This window comes from Lacerta agilis, chromosome 1 (genome assembly GCF_009819535.1).
Source record: "Lacerta agilis isolate rLacAgi1 chromosome 1, rLacAgi1.pri, whole genome shotgun sequence".
NCBI lineage: Eukaryota > Metazoa > Chordata > Lepidosauria > Squamata > Lacertidae > Lacerta > Lacerta agilis.
Window position 1 is genome coordinate 95,350,126 of NC_046312.1, and position 22,338 is coordinate 95,372,463.

At 41.1% G+C, this 22,338-nt stretch overlaps 1 protein-coding gene across 1 annotated transcript in view; it reads left to right on the top strand.

The window, feature by feature from the left end:
- The window catches only part of THSD7B (thrombospondin type 1 domain containing 7B), a 352,151-nt gene that overhangs the window by 240,070 nt on the left and 89,743 nt on the right, over positions 1 to 22,338 (top strand). Inside the window, 2 exon segments of the mRNA XM_033164079.1 lie at positions 10,145 to 10,339; positions 17,198 to 17,461. Of these exon segments, the coding sequence (XP_033019970.1) occupies positions 10,145 to 10,339; positions 17,198 to 17,461 (459 nt within the window).

Here is a 22,338-nt window from a genome sequence, read left to right on the forward strand (position 1 = left end):
TGGCAAGTGCTGCCCCACCACCGCTGCCACCACCACCATACCTGCTGCTGCCGCTCCTGCCTGCTGCCTGTCACATCTGCCATTGGCAGAGAAGTGGTGCCACTATTGGTGCCACTTTCAGGCAGGATCGTGCCGATTTGGGATGAGATCTTGCCCCAAATAGATGCGGGATGTGATCTTGCTCAAAATTGGTGCCAATGGCTGTGGTGCTTCTCTGTCACTGGCAGAGGACAGGCAGGGTACGCATAGGTGTGCTACATCAGGAGCTTCTGCTGCCTAAGGCAGTGGCCTCACCCTGCTTAATAGCTGGGCCCACTCTTTCCTTTTCACATAAATCCAGAATAAGAGTTGCTGGTCAGGTAAAATCTAGTATACATTTTTCCTGCAGTGCAGTGGTTTGTCTGATTTCCCCAGGGTTCTAACTTCCCATCTCCAAGGAAAGAGGCTGTGGATGCAGAGGATATATATACTGTACTGGGAGAAGGTTTGGACCTCAGAAGCAGTCTTTGATGTACCCACCTTCTCTGAAGCTTCATCACCCGAGAACCAGTTTCTGCTCTGAAGCATTGGATTACTTTCCTCAAACTCTGACGACTCCAGCTCAGAGGTTATAATAGAACTTCTCCACCCACCATGTTACTGGAGTCAATGGCTCTTAAAATAAGCTGGGCCTCTTCAGAGAAAAGTCTCCACTCATTAAGGTTGGGGCAAGGTGGAATCTTGCTTAAGGCCCCATAAGGACTTTCCGGTTGCTAGAGTAACATTCAAACCTTCCTTGTCTAACTTGAGCCCATGCATCACTTCGAGCTATCCAGAGTGCAAGCTGTTTTACTCACTTGCCTTTACATCTGTTTTGCCTGGTGCTTCTTATCTGGCCCTATCCTCTGAATTATGTGACTTTGACCTTTTGGAATCTAGTTACAGGTAGGTAGCTCTGTTGGAACCTGACCACCATTTGACCTGACTTTGCTTACTGGATCTTGAACTGTGATTAGCAGTCCATTGACCTTGCATCACTTGAATTTGTGCCTGTCACCTACCCCAAGATGGGATTATTGCCTGCAGCAGACCAGCCTTATTATCACCTTGTTCCCTTTCCAAAACAAGGAGAGGCTGTCATAGCATGATGCCATTGCTCCTGCTAAGAAGAAGAAGAAGAAAGTCCTGGAGTTGTGCTTCCTCCCTCTCCACTACACCACTGCCAAGGAGCAAGTCAGCAGCAAAGGACAAGCTAGGAGATCAAACCAAGAAACATGCCAGGACTGAAGAATAATGAAAGATTCAGGAACCAGAACTTCAGCCTTGAAATTTGGTACCTCAAGCCATGTTGCCTCTCATAACTATTCCTGGCTGACCCAAGACTACTGGGATCTGTTGGTGAGCCACAACTCACCCTTCTGGAATTGTTGGCATCTGTGGAGTGGAACAGTTCATGTTACCTGGGGTAGTTGCTGGAATGATATAGAAGTGCAGTGTATGGTAGCAAGACCAAGGACTCTTCCTCACAACTTGCCCTGTATTCTGCCCTAAGAAATTGCCCCATTCTATGAAGTTTTTTTTTGTTCTCCCTTGATAAGCAGTTTACCATGGAAAGAAGAAAGGAGAATGAATTGTCTTTTGGGGGCTTTGTTTTGGGAATCAGACAAAATGGGAATTGTTGCCTCAGGTTGCTTAGGCGACACTCTTTAAGCCTGACATCAAACAGCTTGAAGTCCAACATTTCTTTACAATGAAATCATTTGGATTATGTCATTACATTCATATAACCTGGTGCAACAAACTCTGCACCAGAAAATAAGGAATACAGCCTTTGCGCTGCTGGTGTGAGCCAACATGGCTTGTAGCCACTATTATGAAACAGAACACTGTGGTATCATTCAAAGTTGTCACGTAGAATGAAATGGTTGAGTAGGGAAGAGCAGTATAGTCAACTCACTTGACATGCTGTCATGGGAAAGCTTGTTGTGTGTTAGCATGCATAATGTGATGGATAGTTGAAAGTTGCCTGGCCTATCAGTAGTATTGAAATATACAGCATGGGAGAGTGTTGCTGTAGCCATATCAATGCAAGGTATGATTCTCTCACATCTTTGAATATAATGAAGTATCCTCGTGGTATCGATTTTATAGAAATTGTGATATCCGTGTGATACTAATTTTATAGGAATTGTTGTGACCATGAAACAACTGAAAAAAATTGTTGTTGTTGTTCAGTCGTTCAGTCGTGTCCAACTCTTTGTGACCCCATGGACCAGAGCACGCCAGGCACGCCTATCTTTCACTGCCTCACGCAGTTTGGCCAAACTCATGCTAGTCGCTTCGAGAACACTGTCCAACCATCTCATCCTTTGTCGTCCCCTTCTCCTTGTGCCCTCCATCTTTCCCAACATCAGGGTCTTTTCTAGGGAGTCTTCTCTTCTCATGAGGTGGCCAAAGTACTGGAGTCTCAACTTCAGGATCTGTTCTTCCAGTGAGCACTCAGGGCTGATTTCTTTAAGGATGGATAAGTTTGATCTCAAGAGTCTCCTCCAGCACCATGGCTTATTTGTTCCTTCAATACCATTAAAAAATTATTACTTTTTATTATTAGAACAGAAAGCCTTTTCTCTTTTTTTCTTAACTTTTTTCTTAGGGGCTTACTTAAAGCTTTAGGCATTAAAGCAGTGGTGGGTAATATCAAGGAGTGGAAGCCTTTTTGAATCAATAACCTTTTGGAACACGAGACCTCAATTATCTGCTGCTAACTGTCCATCACTTTCAAAGGCATCCATTACAGCCGTGTAAGTATACTCCAGTAATGCAGCTGAAGTCATTTTGAGTGACTGTCTCTCAGGCCTGCCAGTGAAGTGCAAATCAGGCAAGGAAGTGTTTGCTGTCTTCACTCTGCCTTTAAACCATTTGTGGCACGGGTCTTGAGAGAAATGTTGGTCCCTAGAGAAAACTAAAGCTCATTGGTTTTTACTTGCCCTGAAATAATATGTAGTGCTCACCAGTGACAGATTCAATTACAGAATAATCCAGTTCCCAGTTAGGAGTATTCCATACTCTTAAAAAAGCAAGCTTTTATTAAAGGAAATAACATAATTAACTTGAAAGCTACAGGTAGGTAGCCGTGTTGGTCTTCCATAGTCGAAACAAAATAAAAAATAAATTTTTTTCCTTCTAGTAGCACCTTAAAGACCGACTAAGTTTGTTCTTGGTATGAGGTTTTGTGTACATGCACACTTCTTCAGATACACCGAAACAGAAATCACCAGACCCTTATATATAGTGAGAGGGTGGGGAGGGGTATTACTCAGAAGGGTGGTGGGAATGGGTCATTGGCTGATAGGTGAGGTAAACCTGTTGACGACTGTTAATGACTGCAATTAGCCTTGCAGGAAAAAGCAAGGAGTGGGATGGCTAAAAATAGCTTTGTGATGTATAATGAGATAAGAATCCAATGTCTCTATTCAGACCAGGTCTCTCCATGGTTTTAAGTTTTGTGATAAGTTGCAATTCAGCAACTTCTCTTTCCAGTCTATTTCTGAAATTCCTTTGCAATAAGACAGCTACTTTGAGATCTTGTATAGAATGTCCTGGGAGATTGAAGTGTTCTCCTACTGGTTTCTCTGTCTTGTGATTCCTGATGTCAGATTTGTGTCCATTTATCCTTTGGCGTAGGGTTTGTATCTGATCTGATCCAACAAAACATTTTGTTTTGGTTTTAATATATGTCCCATCCTTCCTCCATCATGTCCAAAGTGTCATACATGGTTTTATCCCAGTTTTATTTTCACAATCCTGTGAGGTAAGCTGGACTGAGGGATAGGGCCTGTTCCAAGGTCATCTAGGGAACTTTGGCACTGAGTAAGGATTTGAACCCGAGTCTCCACAGTCCTACTGAAATGGTCTAACCATTACAATCAGAGACATAATAATAATAATAATAATAATAATAATAATAATAATAATAATAATAATAATAATTTATTTGTACCCCGTCCATCTGGCTGGGTCTCCCCAGCCACTCTGGGCGGCTTCCACCAAACATTAAAATACATTTAAAATATCACAGTTTAAAAACTTCCCTAAACAGGGCTGCCTTCAGGAATTTTCTGAATGTCAGGTAGTTGTTTATTCCCTTGACTTCTGACGGGAGGGCGTTCCACAGGGCGGGTGCCACTACCGAGAAGGCCCTCTGCCTGGTTCCCTGTAGTTTTGCTTCTCGCAGTGAGGGAACCGACAGAAGGCCCTCGGCGCTGGATCTCAGTGTCCGGGCTGAATGATGGGGCTGGAGACGCTGATTAAGGGCAACACAACTGGTTCAGTCACACTGGGCGCAGAGCCTAGGGGGTGCCACAACTATGATATAGACTGGAAGGCGGCGGGGGGTGATTCTTGGAATTTTGGCATTGCATAGGGTGCTGCTGAAATCTGAGACCTCGAAACCTACAACTGCTACAGTGCACTGTCTCTCTGCAAGTGACCAGGCAGGGAGCAGGGAATTACATCTGCCTCAGATTTGATAGCTTCTCATGTTTCTGTAGTGGTAATGTGATAGTAAGTACCAGATGTTAAAAGGTGGTGCTAATTTCTTCCTGCAGTTCATTAAACTTTGCATTGGGAACAAACAGCTGTTGTAACATTCTCCAGCATCAAATTGCAATTGTATCACACTGAAGATAACCCTGGAGGTGACATTTCCATCTACTAATACAAGCACCAGCAGTAACAGTGGCATATATTTTTTTCTATTTTTTTTTTTAGTGGCATGTATTTTTAAACTGGAGGCATGTTAATACTGCGAAAGCTTTCAGTAGCCCCACTATACCAGCATTTTAAGACAACTCCAGCAAAAGGGTTGTGCACTTTAGTTAATAGCCATTGAGTGTCTTCATGCCCATCGGTTTTCTCTCATATCTTTTTAACTCAGTTATTACTTGCCATTAGGACACCTTGTGCCAAATTGTAAGATGTATGGAAAGAAATCTCTTCCTTTATGTTTCAAAGTTGCTACCTGTTGCTTTTATTGAATGCCCCCTAGTTCTAGTAATGGTGTCAAATAGTAAGAAACACTTAACGGTTTCTATCCAAACTCGTTGTGTTTTAATTCACTTCTTACCATCTCACTTTACCAGTCAATCGATCAGTCAATCCCCCTTTCTCTCGCTAGCCTTTTTAAATGCAGAGTCAGCCCTGTAAAAAGGCTGCCTGATGGAGTATACTTATTTCCCCCTTTCCCCCTTTTTTCCATCTATCTGTCTGTCTGTGAGTGTTAGTGTTCCTTTGATAAATTATCAGAAGTCTTCTGGAGATCGTAAAGCCCTCTTAGATATACTGTGCTGAATTTTTCGTTCCCCACATTTGTCAAACATTTTTCTGTTAGCTATACCTGCTGAAGGTTGTGACTGTAAGCCAGTTTGTTTCTTTTCATCTGGCCGCATTCTGTCTTTTGCTTGGTTTTTCTAAAGCTGGCACTCCTACTAACCTTGTGTGTGACTTTAGAAGGAAATATGAAATTCTTCCAGCACAAGGTCCATTGAACTGCAAACCGATCTCTGCAACTGGTTTGGTATTCAGATAGCGACGCATTCAGTACTCCAGAATATTTTGAAAAATATTCTGTTTGTGCCAGTGACACTACGTATTTCTCTCTCTCTCTCTCTCTCTCTCTCTCTCTCTCTCTCTCTCCATGCTCATTTTTAATGTCCTTTCATTCTATGAGATTGTTATAATATCAATAAGAGCCAGCTACTGCAACTCTGCTAATGAAAGGGTTTAATGCAGATTTACCACATATTTTAATACTAGTGTATGTATAGCACAATAAATCAGTAAAGACTTGGTTAGTTCTGTCTTAAAAAGGAAATTCTCCAATACTTTTCTCTTTGTAGCTCAGACTTATAAAACCATTGTGAATAAAATAGCAAATTCATAGAAATTGCTGTGTCATCAATTTGATGGCAAAGTTGCCTCGGTGTCCTCCTTGCACCTTGAACAGATATTAGTAAATGTTTTCAGTGAAGGCCAAATCATTCATTTCTATAGGAGCTTTAGGATGACCTTCTGCCTTCTGAAAATAGCAAATGATTTTTGAAGGTAGAGGGGAGACCCAAAGCTTATAGTTGGCTTATTCTTTTCCAGCAAAGCATTCATACACAGATTTGCTCAAACTTGAGGGTTGCTTTCTTCAGCACTATTCAGATATTCAATTATATTCAGAATGCAGGCCAATGAATGGAATGTACTCAACACTACCAGAATCCACGGGATATTTTTTTATTCAGTTCAATTTGTGGGAGCAATGAATGCAAAGTGTGAAAAATGCCTACTATTTCAATAGCTAGAAGTTACAATAAAGTTTGTTTAAAGATTTGCTCAGCATTTCAGAATACCAGATACATAAAATCCATTCGATTCCACCATAAAAAGTTTTATAGCAAAATCTCTGAAATCTACATTTGATGAGAGAGAATTGTAATTAAACTTTAGAGCTTACAGATGCTATATTCCAAGTCTGATACGCATGTTGAGAAAGAGACAGCTATGCAAATAAAACTCTGGGCCACAAACACTAACTTGCTCGCTGAAATTCCTAGTCCTTTGCAGTGATCCAACATTCTGTACTATTCAAAGCACACCCAGGAATTCACAAGAGTAGCAGCTTCCTGCTTTTCTGCAGTGTCTGGTGGGGCAAAATGTTCTAAGATTAATATGTTTGGTTTGAGAGGATGGCTGCTAACGGGTGAAAGATTAATGAAAGTCCATTCCCATCCTTATCTTACTTTGTCATTCATCTGGTATAATCATTCCATTATGAGGTTCATAATGGGTTTCCTACTGCTTAGGTCTATTTTTTTCAAATGTGACTTTAAGACAGCAAGTGTATGTCCGTCCAGTCACTACTTTTCTTTTAATTTCTTTTGAGTGTAATAACAGCTCACATCTATGGTCAGGTTACAGGACTGTGAAAATTTATATAGAACTAAAGGATAGCTTTTGTATTCTTCTAATGTAAACTACCGTATTTTTCGCTCCATGGGATGCACTTGACCATAGGGCACACCTCATTTTTAGAGGAGGAAACAAGGGAAATAATATTTTTCTGTTTTTCCTCCTCTAAAAGCCCTGGTTTTTTTAGGATGAGCTAAAAGTTTTGCAGCTTTTTTTGCAAAGGGAAAAGCCCTGGTTTTTTGAGGATCAGCTAAAAGTTTTGCAGCTTTTTTGCAAAGGGAAAATCCCTGGTTTTTGGAGGATCAGCTAAAAGTTTTGCAGCTTTTTTTGCAAAGGGGGAAAAGCAAGGAGGAAAAGCCCCATTTTTATGGGGTTCAACTCACATTTCTGAAAAAATCTTAAGGAAAGGGAGCAGTTTCTACTGTTTCCAGACAGGTAATCTAATCAGCCAGTCACATGTCCTGGAGAAACTAACAACCTCCCTCTGCAGCACATTCAACAAAGGAGGGCAGGGCTGAAAGGGAGCCGGGACTCTTATCTCTCTCCCGATCTCTTGCTGATCAGCTGCTGAGTGGGGTCCTTTCAACCCCCCTTTTCTCTTTGTAAAATAAAAAGCACAATCTGCTTTTGGCCCCTGGGCAATTTAGCTCCAGGGACCACCATTCGCTCCATAAGACGCACAGGTATTTCCCCTTACTTTTTAGGAGGAAAAAAGTGCGTCTTATGGAGTGAAAAATATGCTAATACTGGATTTCAGAGAGAAGCATGAAAAATATAAATACAGAGGGCTGGATCCAACAAAGCCATTTCATGAGCAGAATGACTTCTGCTCACACAGTGGAATTTCCTTTCCCTCTCCTCCCTCTGTGCATCCATTAAACCTGCTCTGGGGGGGTTGCAGGAACACCCAGGGCAGATTTTTTTTGGGAGGGGATACTAGTGGTACATGGGGTGAGGAAAGAGAACTGAGGTCCCATTGTGAGCGTGGAAGTTGCTCCACTAATGTAGTGCCATTGTTGAATACAGCCCAGAGATACAACTACCTAGATTTTTTAGAAGTGGCATTCCTTCTTACAAAATAGAAAATTCTTTTCAGTAGCACCTTAGAGACCAACTGTGTTTGTTCTTGGTATGAACTTTCGTGTGCATGCACACTTCTTCAGGTATCTGAAGAAGTGTGCATGCACACGAAAGCTCATACCAAGAACAAACACAGTTGGTCTCTAAGGTGCTACTGAAAAGAATTTTCTATTTTGTTTTGACTATGGCAGACCAACACGGCTACCCACCTGTAACTGATTCCTTCTTACAATCAGTATTATATATGGGGAAATGTTCGTTTACTACAGGAGCTGATGTGGTGGCTTGTTTCTACATAGAAGAAATAGGTGGGGTTGATGTCCTCTGTTCAAAAAACACAGATGTGTAGTACATAATTTTTAGACTGTATAAAAGAGAAAAGGCATGCATATATGGGTATAGTATTCCCAGAGATGATGAGTACTGTCATTTATAACATTTAATCTTCTAGAGAGCATATCCCTCTTCACTGACAAGGGTAACCTTTATGTCGACTTCTGGATGCGCTGCCAGTTAAGAGAGAATTTAAGAGACAAAGCAATCACAATTTAACTATTAGCATTTTAGGAGTCATTATTAAAATATTGATTTAAGGTTCTTATGGGTCTGTGCAGACTGATTAAAGTATTGTCTTGACATGGGGGAGATCCCCAATATTTTCAAGTTGCTATTTTTCTTTACTGTTATGACTGTTATCCAAATACATCTATTCCAGATTTTATTTATTTATTTAATAAAACTTTAACTTTATTCCGTTTTCTTCTCGTTTTGCAATTCCAATCCACTTCAGAGGCAATGAAAACAACACAGATAGCCATTAAAGTGTGGATTAATCAGTAATCTTCGTAATGATGCAGCCAGCTTGTTGAAGATGTAATAGAATCTCAGTCCAATTATTGCATCATTCCACAGCTTTATAGGACAAAATAGCAGCCTAACATGAAATCATAGAGCTTAACTAGATGACTGGAGCTGAATTGTAATGTGTGAGAAAAGTGTGTCCCATTAATATGGGACAGCGTTCTCTGGAGGAATCTTGCCATCTTAAGATCTAGCCTCATTTTTTAAAAGAATTAATTTAATCAAAACATTTAATATCAGCTTACATTTTTTTAATTAAAAAAACCCAATTTTCATTGCCTAAAATCAATTCACTCAGGTTGAAATTTGAGTAACCAAAATGACACACTTTAGCTGGGGCCATGATCATATGAAGCACACTTATACCTGGAAATCGTTTTGAATTCCTGCAGTCCCTTCCAAATCCCCAATTCTGTACAATTTCTTGGTCAAAGTGAACTGGATCAAATATCACTGCAACCTCTGTGAGAGTGCACTGTAAATTGTCAGCAATAACAGGCCGTGGAAATTATTCTTACCGGTAATATACCTTTCGTACTACTTTGCCATAGAGTTGGCTAACAAACTGGCGGACAAGAAGCTATTATTAATAGGGCACCTGAGCAAAACTGTTGTGTAATGTAGCTTGCAAGTTTAGTTGCTGCAGGCAAATCTACAGCATTTTATGCACATAAATAAATTGTACTGTATGTTGTATGTGTGTGTGTGTATTTATGTATGTATATATATATATATATATATAGAGAGAGAGAGAGAGAGAGAGAGAGAGAGTGTGTGTTTATGGTGCTAATAGGCCATGCTCATGTTTCTGTGTCCTTTGAGCACATGGAGACTTTGAGACTTCTTCCTTGTTGCAAATAATTTAAATGCCAAGATCTTTCTGCTGTGTTTGTGCAGTTCAAAAAAAGACAATCTGTTATGGGAAGCAGTGCTCTATAATTGCACTGAAACACCAGTGTCCCCCAAAAGTTCTGTCACTGGGTCATGGGACAGAGTACATCAGAACATGTATTAATCATTTCATCACTACATTAAGCTATGCATTCTTTGTTCAAGGGACCTATGTACTTTCAATTCTGAAAAACAAACAAGTATCTTTTAAATCTGTATACAGATTTTAAAAATGTTATTGACTTCATTCCTCTGTCATTTGTTCAGTGCTACTGAGATCCTGGTTGGAAGGAACACACTATAGATACTTGCTTCTTAACTTTTCCTATGCCTCTGCAGCACTCACCGTTTTCTTTTGTGCATTTATTTTGTCCAGTTGTTACATGTGTCTTGGAAAGCAACCATTCGGTAGATGTCAGTGAGTGCTTGAAGTGGGCTGAACCTATGCCATCCCTTGTTCAGGACTGCCTGATTCCTTGCAAAGATGACTGCACATTCACCCCTTGGTCTAAATTTTCTGCATGTGCTTCAGACTGTGAATCAACACGAAGTAGAAGACGAACCCTCACAGGTAGGGTTTATTATCAATATTTTATACTTCATCCTTTAGTCCTTTTGTTTCGAAATGACTTTGGCATAGACTTTGAAAGTTTGTCAGATACAGTTAGGGCATTGTTCATAGAAGATTCTTTACATTTATGTTGAAGTAGCACAATACAGTTACATTTATTGAAATTCGTGCTCCACCGCTGTGCCACTGCAAGAGTTTTGGCCAGGAGAGACATAGAAGTGGCCACTGAGTATCTCAACCACCACGGTTTCAAAGTCAACACAGGAAGGGGCTCCTTAAACTAGTACAAAAATGCAATCAAAACAGTGGTTTTGGCTACAAAATGACAGCAAAATACAAAACTTGGCTGTCACTGACAGACCAAATGGGATTCTAGTCGTCATCATCTTTTTTATAATGGTAGCCCATCAACAAGGTTTCATAGTAGCCAGACTATGACTGGCTACTCGTCGTGTGGCCAAATGGATGAGTGGCAGCATGACTCCGAATAACAGTTGCTGGAAAACACAAGAAAAGTGTGTGCTGTTGCCCTCATGTCTTAGTTGTAGGAAACAAACCCTTGGTTTGATCCAGCCACACTCTTATTATATTCTTATGTCCCATCAGCCCACAGGTAGCCCCAACTTTTATTGCTTTTTTTTCATGCACAAACCCTTCAGCTAGCCTAACTGGTCACAACCAGTCACTGTTCTCTATCCAAGCATATTCTATGTGTCCATCCATAGGCAACACCTCTTGCCTGAACTATTCCTCTGTTGTCAGACTACATGAATCATTCGGGGATATGAAGGATTGTCTGGAAAGTGACATACTTGGCACAGCACTAAAACATATTTGTCTCTCAGAGAAAACAGCCTAGAGGCCGCTTTGCAAAGATCCGCTGGACAGCACTTCACAAATGGCTTGTCAGTGGAGAACAGTACTTCTGTGTTGCTGTGATGAACTCTTTTTTTTTTTTTACAGTTAGCATAGCATTGAGCTGTTGTCGTTGCAATGTGCTCTCTGTTGAGAATTAGAGTATTAGAGTGATTATAAGGCTAATCAATGGAACAGGAAATCTGTTTATATCTAACTGCACCCTGAAACAGGAAGTGCCCAGTTCAAATACCATCTCGGCTATGAACTCACTAATGGCCAAGCATAAACATAAACTTTAATGTGCAGCATGTAGTGCTCTCTCTCTCCCTTCGTACTTTTATTCATTACAGGTGTATGGGGTGCATCCTTACAAAAAAAAATGCAATGTGTCAGGAGGTAGGGGGGTATTTCTTTGCTCCCAAACACAGTCAGAAAGAAAATCTGCCCTGCCCCATTCCTAGGAAGAAAGGAAAAAATATTCCCATTAGTTCCAATGACAAGTCCCCCCCCCCCTATGTGTTCTAGTTGTGCAGGAGAGGATTATTTTAGTTCCAGTTGAATTTGGGAGGGAAGTGATAAGCCTTCCCTTCCTACACGCCGCCCTGTTGCATGGCTGTAATTAAGAAAACCTAAGAGACATGCAAAGTGGATTTAGAACTGAGGGACTGTAGGCTAGCTGCCATTTCCCCAGCCTCCCAATTTTGCTGTGAGGATCACCATCAGCATCCTTTAGGTGTGCCTCCTGGGGACATAGGGGACTCATGAAACCCTTCCCCTGATGTCCCTGTTCCAAGCCCATGTTGAGTGTGAGGGTCTGAAGTGGGCTTCCAAGTGCATTCAGATGATGACACCTAAAAAACTCAGCATGCTGAGCATACTTGCATGTTCCCTTGAGTACCTCATGCTAAAAGTCATAAGGGAGTAGAGAGGACTAGGCTGGCACACAGAGATGTTGGGAACATGGGCAGTGCACATGCTTCTGGCCCCCCGCATACTTGTGCCATTTTGTTGCTAAATGCCTCAAGAGGGCTATACTGACATACCCTACTGTGTTGTAGTGGGCAGTCCCATCCCGCTAAATGCTCTAAAGTATTGATTAACAAAAAGGGAAAAAATCCTTGCTTTAATTAGTGAGATAAGATGTAAGTGTAGCACCATTTGAACTCCTCTTGTCTAATGTACTGCTTAAGTAGTTCACCCAGATGGCTGACAATGTCTCTAAGTGAGTATATTCCAGGAAGGGTTGGAATCTATTCTGTTTAGCTCCACAGAGAAATGAATCGTCAGTCATCTCAGCATTCTCAATTAGGGGTATCATGAGAAATTGAATATGGACCCTCATGTAGGTAAATTTCCCTACTCAGTTCTTTCTTTCTTTCTTTCTTTCTTTCTTTCTTTCACAAACCAAAGTGGTCAATTCAGTCCACCTAGAGTGGGCTGCCAACCGGATTCTGCTTGTGAACAGTAATTGCTCAAAGGGGGGGGGGACATACATTGTGAGCTGTTGCCAGTTCCTATTTGAATGGGAGAGGTCTATCAGAGAGGCCTCTCCCATTCAGGGATCCTCCACAGCTCCCCCAGGAAAACCTACAGTTTACCACTGAATTGGACCAAACAGCAATTGGGTTTTCTCTAGATTGCTGTTTGCCCAATTCAGTGGTAAAGAGTGTGTTTTTCAGGAGAAAGCTGTGGGGAAATATAAAACTGCTTGGACCCATGTTTTCTAAGCATGGGACAAGTGGAAGTCTGGAGAAGCTCTCGGGAATGAGCCACCATGCTGGCTAGCTCACGGCAAGATTTGTCCCTTGGTAGAAGGGCTTTTGGGGGGGGGAATAATCAGGTGAGAAGTTGGGAGAAAGGATGGAAAGGTCTGAGATTTGGGGAAACCAGGGGCCCGTTAGCAGTCTGGTTAAACTGAGTTTCAGTTTTTGATGGGTCTGGTTGAGGGGCCCCAGTTCATTTTCAGAGTGAGCATTTAGTCTATTGCTCTCATTTACCTATATTTCCATGTTGGTGCCAATCCTCAGATTTACTTTGTGCATTTAGTCAATGTATAGTATAGCTATTTACAGTGACCACTTGATGTGAATGCATGCATGCACAAAGACCCAAATAGTGTGTGGGGGTGTTCGAAGAAGAAGAAGAAGAAGAAGAAGAAGAAGAAGAAGAGAAATATGCAGTTCAGTCCTCCATGCATGTGTAGGGGTCTGCACAGAACATTACCCCATGAGCATGGTAGAAACACACACAGGTCAAGGACCAAACCTGAGCTTTCAAGAACATCAAGCTAGTATTAAACCCTTTGCTTGGGCACCATTGCCACTGTACCTCAACCTTAGGCAGCAATAACCTGATCTGACTCTCCATTTGATATTAAAGTGTTTACTGCTTTGCTCTAGTAAATACAGCAAGATCAAACAATTGCAAAATAGAATCCACTTACTATTATATGGCAAAATGTTTTTTTTTTTAAGGAATAATATAACCTTGGCTTTTATATTACTGTATTAAAGGTGGAAATGCCGCCTCTAGCATATCACTGTTATAACTCACAAGAGAATTACTTTAGGGTATAATGCCAGGTGTAAAAACAAACAAACAAACAAAAAAACAGAACCATAAATGCTACTCTACTGCAAAATGGCCTTTCAGTGTTTTATGATAAGAATTTAACTATATGTATTGGTAAGCCATGGCTTCAGGGAGACTGAGAATTCCTGTTGGTTTTTAAACACAGGCATCACAGTGAAAGCCATTATAGTGTACACACACACACACACACACACACACAAGAATAATCAGGAAATGGTATAATAATACCCATGCCTGAGTAACTCTTGTTCTTTAATGAGCCATGCTCATGAATTCTCATATGAACAGATAATGCAATAATGTTATTGAAAAGCTGCATGATGCCTTGCTTACAATAGCAGAGCACCCTTTAATTGGTTGCATGTTACTTTAAAACAAACAAAAAGGCAATAGCTACTGTGCATTTTTGATACTCAGTCCTGGAACCTCTTTATGCTGGAAATTACTAAAGCTGTCATGTTTATTTTTTCCCACTTTGTTGTTGAAGCCTTTGATGTATCACCTCGGCTAATAGAATGGCCCGATAACTAAAGCATTCTCCTTTTAAGTGGAAATAGAAAATATTAAATGTTATAAGCACAAAGCGTGACAGCAAAATGTTTCTCATGTATTCTTATTCATTCAGATTTGGTATATCATAGCATAGGACAGTAGACATAGAGTTTGGCTGAAGAACGGGAGATGCATGATCCAATACCAGCTCAGGGTCATACGAGATGTTACTCCTAGTAACATCTTACTAACGCCCATCCTTGCGGTTCCTGCGGAAGTCATCTAGGTCTCATGTATGGGAGTAGCTGAAGACTGTCGACTGCACAGTACAGATGTGGGCCTCCCCATTTCCTAATGCACGACACATGGGACTAAAGAGAGACCTCTAAAGTCTTAATGCAGCAAAGGAGCCTGGCAAGTCTTCTTGCTTTATTTTGAGCAGAATAAGGTTGGAGAGACTACAACTCTGCAGAAGTTCAGTAGCAGGTTATATGCTTAGCTCCACTTATGTGGTGCAACCACAACATAGCCCATAAAGCTGTGCTGTTGACATGGCAGCTTTCCAATCCCACTCGATCCCCACTTTCGTGTGTTATTCCTTTATTCCCGGGACTCATCCAAAAGGGTGGCTCCCATGCTATATGAATCAGCTGGACCTTATTTCCTAGAACACTCACATCCTTCCATAATCAAAGCATAGTTAGAAGAGACACACCAAAAACTCCATTTTTAAGCAAATCACAAAAAGTGAAAGTTAGCAAAGAAGGAAACACTGTTTAAATCTTGAGGCTATGAGAAGTGCTGCTTTGGTTGATTTATTAAAAAGGAAAGTGAGGTTGCTGGTATTAATATTTTTCTCAAATAAATGTATCTGATTCATCATGAAAATTGGTCGATTTTATGGCTTTTATTGAAAATAAATACCCTGCTGCTTAGGGTATGTTAATGTGCATGTAGATTAGCTTCCTTCTTACTTTGTATTTAATAGCATGGTTTATTTTATCCTTAAATACATGTGTGGGCTTTACATTTAGCATTATTCATTACAGAAGCATCCCCAAGCAAATGCTGGTTAGAAGGTAATTTGAGGTTACACTACTTTGCAATCTGTATTATGCAGCTAACATTTTTGGGGAAAAAAGCTTTATGTTCAAGAAAGGCATATTTATCTTCTTTAATCATTAACTCAGTCAAATGTGCAGGCATTGAAACTGTCTTGTGTGAAGGAGAAACAGACTATTGCAAAACATTGTTGGGTGTTTTGTCTGTCCCCCACCCCCAACTGAACACTTTTTTTTTGTTAATGTTCAGAAACTATTTTTATTTAAATAGAAAAAGTCTTTAAGACTGCTGGGTCTTGATTAAAAATAATTTCTGATCATCATTTTTAAAACCAGCTCTGAGAATGTTAATGTGCTAATTAAAAACCATTTGGAAAATAGAGTGGAATGAATATTCTTTGATGCAAGCAATCCAGTTAAATTGTGTTAATATCTCAATATCTGTGGGAAGAACTCATGGTTGGCTTACGTGCAACTTTTCACTTTCAAAAGTATTACTTGACAGCTGCTGAGTGTGCATACTTATTGTGTCACCTGTTAATGCAAAATGAAATTAAGCCCTTGATGCCAAGATACAATGGGATAAAGAAAAGTTATGTTTAAAGATTGTCCTCTTAGGACAAGTCCACTTCTGGAATAAATTGGTAGATTTGCTGAAGTCGGGAAAGAGGGAAGGGGAGGAAGAATTATACTTGCTTCTCTCAGTAGAGAACCTTGTGATAAACTGAAAGTGTGATACAACACATTGAAAGACCTTAAAAGAAATAGCAGTTTTTGAGCTTCAAATTCTCCAGGTGATGAGAAGTTTCAGTGGTGCAGTGCTTACCTGGGCTGGACTTTGTCTCCTTTAGAATAATGTCACTGGAAGTTTGTTGGCATTGTGTAATTTCTTTGCGTTTATTTACAAATATACAAGTTGAACATAGGCCGTGTTACAGTGTTAAACAGGGGTCAGCAAACTTTTTCAGCAGGGGGCCAGTCCACTGTCCCTAAGACCTTGTGGGGCCGGCCTATATTTTGAAGATAAAAAATTGAACGAATTCCTGTGCCCCAGAGAGGCATTTTAAATAAAAGCACACATTCTACTCATGTAAAAACACCAGGCAGGCCCCACAAATAACACAGAGATGCATTTTAAATAAAAGGACACACTCTACTCATGTAAAAACACGCTGATTCCCGGACCGCCCGTGGGCCGGATTTAGAAGGCGATTGGTCCGGATCCAGCCCCCGGGCCTTAGTTTGCCTACCCATGGTGTTAAACATTCTTGACCAAAATACCCTGCCAGACCTTAAGCATTTCTTGTCTACTTGAAGAGTTATCCCTGATCTCATGAAGCTCCAGTACATATCCCTGTTGTGCATTCAGCTAATTTGCAAAATAACTTCCAAGGAAGAGCTGCAGTTTGCTGAATCTACATAGTGGGTTTCCCTAAGCAACCAGTGATGAGGTTGCAGGGCTTAAAGTGAGGGGGGAGAAAGGAGATAATAAATTTATTTTCTTAAGATAATTATGGGGCAAATTAAGAGCTTTTTTGGGTATTTTTTTCCTAATAAGAGTAGGCAGACAGTTGTTCTCTTTCTATCATTTTGTGCTTCATCCCAAACAATTCCCCCTCCTCCACAAGTTCCTTTAGGTTCTCTGGTTGCCCTGGAGACAGCGACATTTTCTCGGCCCTCTGGAGCACGGGCAACAACGACTAACAGATGTCTTTGAACCAGCTCTTCTGTATTTACATTTCAGATTGTGTTGGTTCTAACTGTATCAAACCCCTTCAAGTGTAAATAATACGACATATTGTTATCAAAAGCAGCAGATGCTACGCTAACAAGCATATTTTCCCGGTCGAAACAGGGAGAAGCAGAAAGCGAGACAAGTGCCAGAATACAGAAATATATCCCCTTGTTGAAGCGGAACCATGCCCTTGCACAATATTTACCAGCCGGCCCCATGGAAATTGGTCAGAATGCATAATTTCCATAGGGAAAACAGAGCTGCAGCTAGACCTGAGATTTCACGGGCATGCCAAGGAATGCGGAGAAGGGGTGCGCTTCAGAGCCCTGGCCTGCTACGATAAGACCGGCAGACTTGTGGAACCGTCTCATTGCAACCACTCAGGTAAGTTAGAGTGCCCTGAATAAACAATGGAGGCCCAGAGTCTACCACTGGTCATGCAGCGTTTGATACCTTTCTATTTCCTATGTCAAACATTAGCTGAATCCCAGATAAAAAAAGACAGGAAAACTTAAGTAACATTGCGTTAATCAATATGTCAGTGGGCTTATAAAGGGGTATGCCTCTTTGAAGTGACTCATTTCAGTCTGGAATTTGTTTGAATTTAATGCACACCCTTAGTTGAAGCTGGTAGTAGCAACTGTTCACAGCATTCTGATCTCCTGGGTACGATCTGTAGTGCATGCTGGAGGTAGGGGGCATCTTTATTTGTTATACAGAAGGGAGGATTTCAGCAGGGATACCTTTCCTGACAAATGATATCTGCTGAAATTCCTTCTTCTGCACACCTATTAAAAGTATAGGAACCCTCTCATCCTTTGCACCTGGGCACTCTTATTGATAGTGAGCTCTCCTGTGGAGGATAACAGTGTAGGCTTGCCCTGAAGTCTCAGCCCTACCATCTGCACTCCATTGCTGGAGTTTGGATAGCACTGTTTGATCCTGTTCTTTGACTGTGAGGTCTGTATGGTGCGACAAACCCCCACTTCTCAATTACTAAAATTGTGTCCAAAATGGTACAAGGGTGAAACCAACCCCCCTCCACTCGGTTCACCTCAAAACAAACCCCCCTTACTTCAAGGACTTATTAGTAATGAGAGCCTAATTCCAGCTTTTATGGCCTGGTATCCTCAATACTCTGGGTTACTTAAATGAACAACCTCTTGCCTACAGTAAAGGGCCTCACTCAGCTCGGATCACCACTGTATCGATTTGCCTCACCACTCTGGCAACTTCGTGGCACTCTAGGTTTTCACCATCTAACACTTTTCTGTGTGACTCTAAGGACACAAACTCTCACCTCCCTTTCCTCAGGTAAGTTTTGCCCTTTCTTGAGTCCACACCTCTGTGAGATTTGATACCCTGCAATAATGACGATCCCTCCTTGGCACCAAAAAGAACTGAACTTTATTTTCTTGAGAACATGGTTGATTTAAAGATTCATGCATTCACAATCTTAGTTGTAGTAATACAGAAACATCTTTCACTCTATAGTTTCATGTTAAACTAATCCTAACCTAAACCACCACTATCCTGGCCCCACACCCTTCTTCTTCCCTGTCTCCACACACACCCTCCCTCTTCTCCACTGTCAAAATGGCTGTTTTAAACCGGAGACCGCCCCACCCCCAAAGGATGAGCTGTGAGTTAAGTTGAAGGTGGATTAACTCCTTCTGAGCTGGGAGGTAATAACTCCTCCACCCTAGGGCCAATCCGTCACATATGGCTTTCTTTTGGATTTGCTGTGTGCCAGCAAATCAAATGTTAGTTTAGTCATTGGTTGTACTCCTCTCTCAGCCATGTTTCAGAGGAGCTGCCTTTTTATTTGTTTGTTGAGGTGCCATATAAATGCTTATCCATTCATAACATCTATCATTTCCTTAAGTTTAAAAAGAAAAGAGCCAATTTTTAAATGTTGCACAGTTGTTGTTTTTATAATTTGTGGGGAGATGTCACAAGTGCTAACCAATTACCAATGTTCACAATCAGTTTCTACTGCAAATTTACAGTACCCTTTCACCGTCTAAACCCAAGGTGTAGAAATGTATTTTTAAACTGAAGTCTGCAAGGCTATACACATTTAGTCAGGGTTCAGTGGAGCTGACAATTCTGTAAACATGCACAAGAATGCATTACGTAATTCATTTCACATGTATAAGACATATCAGGGATTGCACTTGAACGGCTTCACTGCACTAAAAGTGTAGTGAAGAAGAGAAGAGTTTGGATTTGATATCCCGCTTTATCACTACCTGAAAGAGTCTCAAAGTGGCTAACATTCTCCTTTCCCCTCCTCCCCCACAACAAACACTCTGTGAGGTGAGTGGGGCTGAGAGACTTCAAAGAAGTGTGACTAGCAGCAGCTGCATGTGGAGCAGCTGCATGTGGAGGAGCAGAGACGCGAACCTGGTTCCCCGGATTACGAGTCTACCGCTCTTAACCCCTACACCACACTGGTGTCAGCCACTAGTGTCAGTCTTCAATTGTAGACTGCTATTACCATGGTTTGTAGATTAGAAACTTTAATTTATATGCTGCCTTTTGACAAAGGAAATTGTGTCCAAGGCAGTTATAGTCAATGAGGCATAAACAAACTACAGTACATACATACTAATCAATAAATATTTATATGAGATAAACAACAGCATAATATCAATATTTCATTAGTATTTCACCTAACAAATTGCTTTTAAAAATAATACAGCAAAGCAAAAACTCCATATAAGTGTTAAATCTAAAATTGCCATCCACAATAAGCCGAATAATGAGAGTTTTCAGAAAGCCAATAAATAGTGTTGGCAATCCACATCTCATTAAGGTTGCTTGTCCCATCTGTCCCCTGTGGCAATCTTACACACCATGCTGCTCCTGTACTCTAGGGGCATTCTGAATTAGTTCCCCTTCCTTTGGCCAGGGCTAAATGAGATGACACCGTTTCACATATTTAATGGCAGCCCCTCCCATGCCTTACAGCTTCCTTTTGAATTCTCCTTGAGCTGAGGGCTGGGATAAAACAAGTGGAAGCATCCAAGCCCTTGATGGTAGCCAGTATATCTCTCTCTCCCCCTGCATATCTGACAGCTAGTTAATTGTCTTCTAATTACTTCATTATAGAGAAACAATAGTATTGAGTGTGGCATCCCACCCAATAGGTATGACCTAAAAATAACAGCGCAGAGGTGGCAGGATTTATGGAAAGAGAAAGAAGCAGGAGAATTAGGGAAGGGTCAGTACAGCAGAACATTGAACGCAGGCCAAAGGACTAGTTGTCTTTTGCCTGCAAACATGAGCTGGAGATACAGAGACTATTTGTTACCCTATCCTGCTAAAGAGTTTATTCTCCCATCAAGCTGCTGCATTTTGCTTTAGCTCTTCCTCTTGCCTGCTGTCACTTTCTGTCACTCTTTTTGTTTTGGTCATTTCCTTCCCGTATATTCTTGCACATATTCCAGTTTGCTCTGCTTTTCTCATTTTGGGCTTTGTCATGCGCTGCCTCCCATTATCCCCAACGGGGAGAAAGGGTTGTTAGCATAGCTGGTGTTGTGCCGATCAATTTGGTTGTAATGAGAATCCGAGGAGGGGAACCAAACAGAAGGAGACAATATGACGATATTCTGTAATGGAGGAGTTCATTGGGGTATAACAGTTTCATTCTAGCGCTGACAGTAAATTCAGGGAAGGCAGCTTCTTATGAGTCATTGCACACCTTTCCAGATTTTGCCTTCCCAAACTTTTTATCAGTAAAGACAGCACAAGCAAACTACTTCATTAACAGGGAGGGTTTCCCCATGCTTTCCTTGCCTGTGGGCAGCAATTTTAATCAGGTAAAAACTCTGGCAATTACGGCATGTTATGCTTTCTTGTTAGTATGCCTCATTGAAAAACCAAATGAAAAATTTTTTTTAAAAAGCAGCATTGCTTGTGAAATTATTATTTAGTCCTTATACACTTGAAATACTGCTTTATACAATAATCATATATACTGTAACTGTCTCAGTGTGCAAAGTGCTATGTCACTCACCATCTCCTTATTTGTCACAATTTCACCATGGCTTTTTTTTTGGTTGACAAATAGAGACATGAGTCTGAGACATGGCGAGTCTTTAGCTGAAGTGACATTTTTGGAACTTGGGTGCTCTTGAATAAAATACAGATGCCCACACACTGGACCACCTCAAATGTAGCCCACTAGCCATGTACTGTGCCTCTCAGAAGCTTGACATTCCACCCGGGTTTGCAGTCCTAAGCAGACAGCAATATGTGGGTGGGTTGTTATTGAGCCCTTAGCTGTCTGTTTTCAACTTGGCAGATTGCAAGTTGTTCAGACTTTCATCTAGGCTCTTAGGAGCTAACTAAATAGTTTCTCCTTACATTCCACCCTCAAATCAGCACCATTATCGAAATTAAGTATGTATATGAGGCACAGTTAAGACCTCTGCTTTTGGACACACGTAGCTTGGCCACATGGGTTTTGATTTTGGAATTACATATTCTTCCCTAAAAAGCTACGAGATAACCACCTGTTAGTGTCAGGTCCTGAAAGGGCAATCATTTTGTCATACCTGCAAACTGCTGTTGCAGTCAATGGGATGCAGCTGCCTGGAACACACATCTGCAGGGCAGCTGTTTGAGCTGTTACAAATCACATTGTTAAAACAATCCATAGATGGGTGCAGGTGGAAACGTGTCAGTCTAGATATAAAGGAACACAGTTGGTCCCCAACTGAGACTTTGAAAAGAAAAAGGAAGTTCACCAAGAAAATTCTTGACTTGCTTATTTGCTTGAGGATTAACCTTAATTAAAACCAGCAGTACCCCCCTGCCCCCTGCTCTGGACCCTTCTCTAGATCTTTCCTTCTTTTGCTGTAATTGTGGGAATTTGCCTCCTGCAGAATGAAAATGTCACAAATTGGCCTCTGCTGAGCCACTGAAATATCTGGCATTGTTGATATGTGTCTAAACACAGCTGCATCACACAGAGAGAATGAAGACTTGTGCTTGGAAACAAGCTCTCTGGGTAATTCTGGTTTAAAGCTATTATCCATTTCTTGGGACATTGCTTAGGACTGAAGCAGTGAAATGCAGGCCTCCTCAAGGTCACTTCCTCAAAATATAAGCTTCATCCTTTGCAACCTTGGAAACTGTAGCTTTAGTACAGGTGCATGCAGCATACACTGAGAACATAAGCAGAGGCTACGGCTGCTGACAGCTTGTGCTGTTTCCAGGATTTTTCACCCAGGGGCATAGCAATAGCTCTGTCC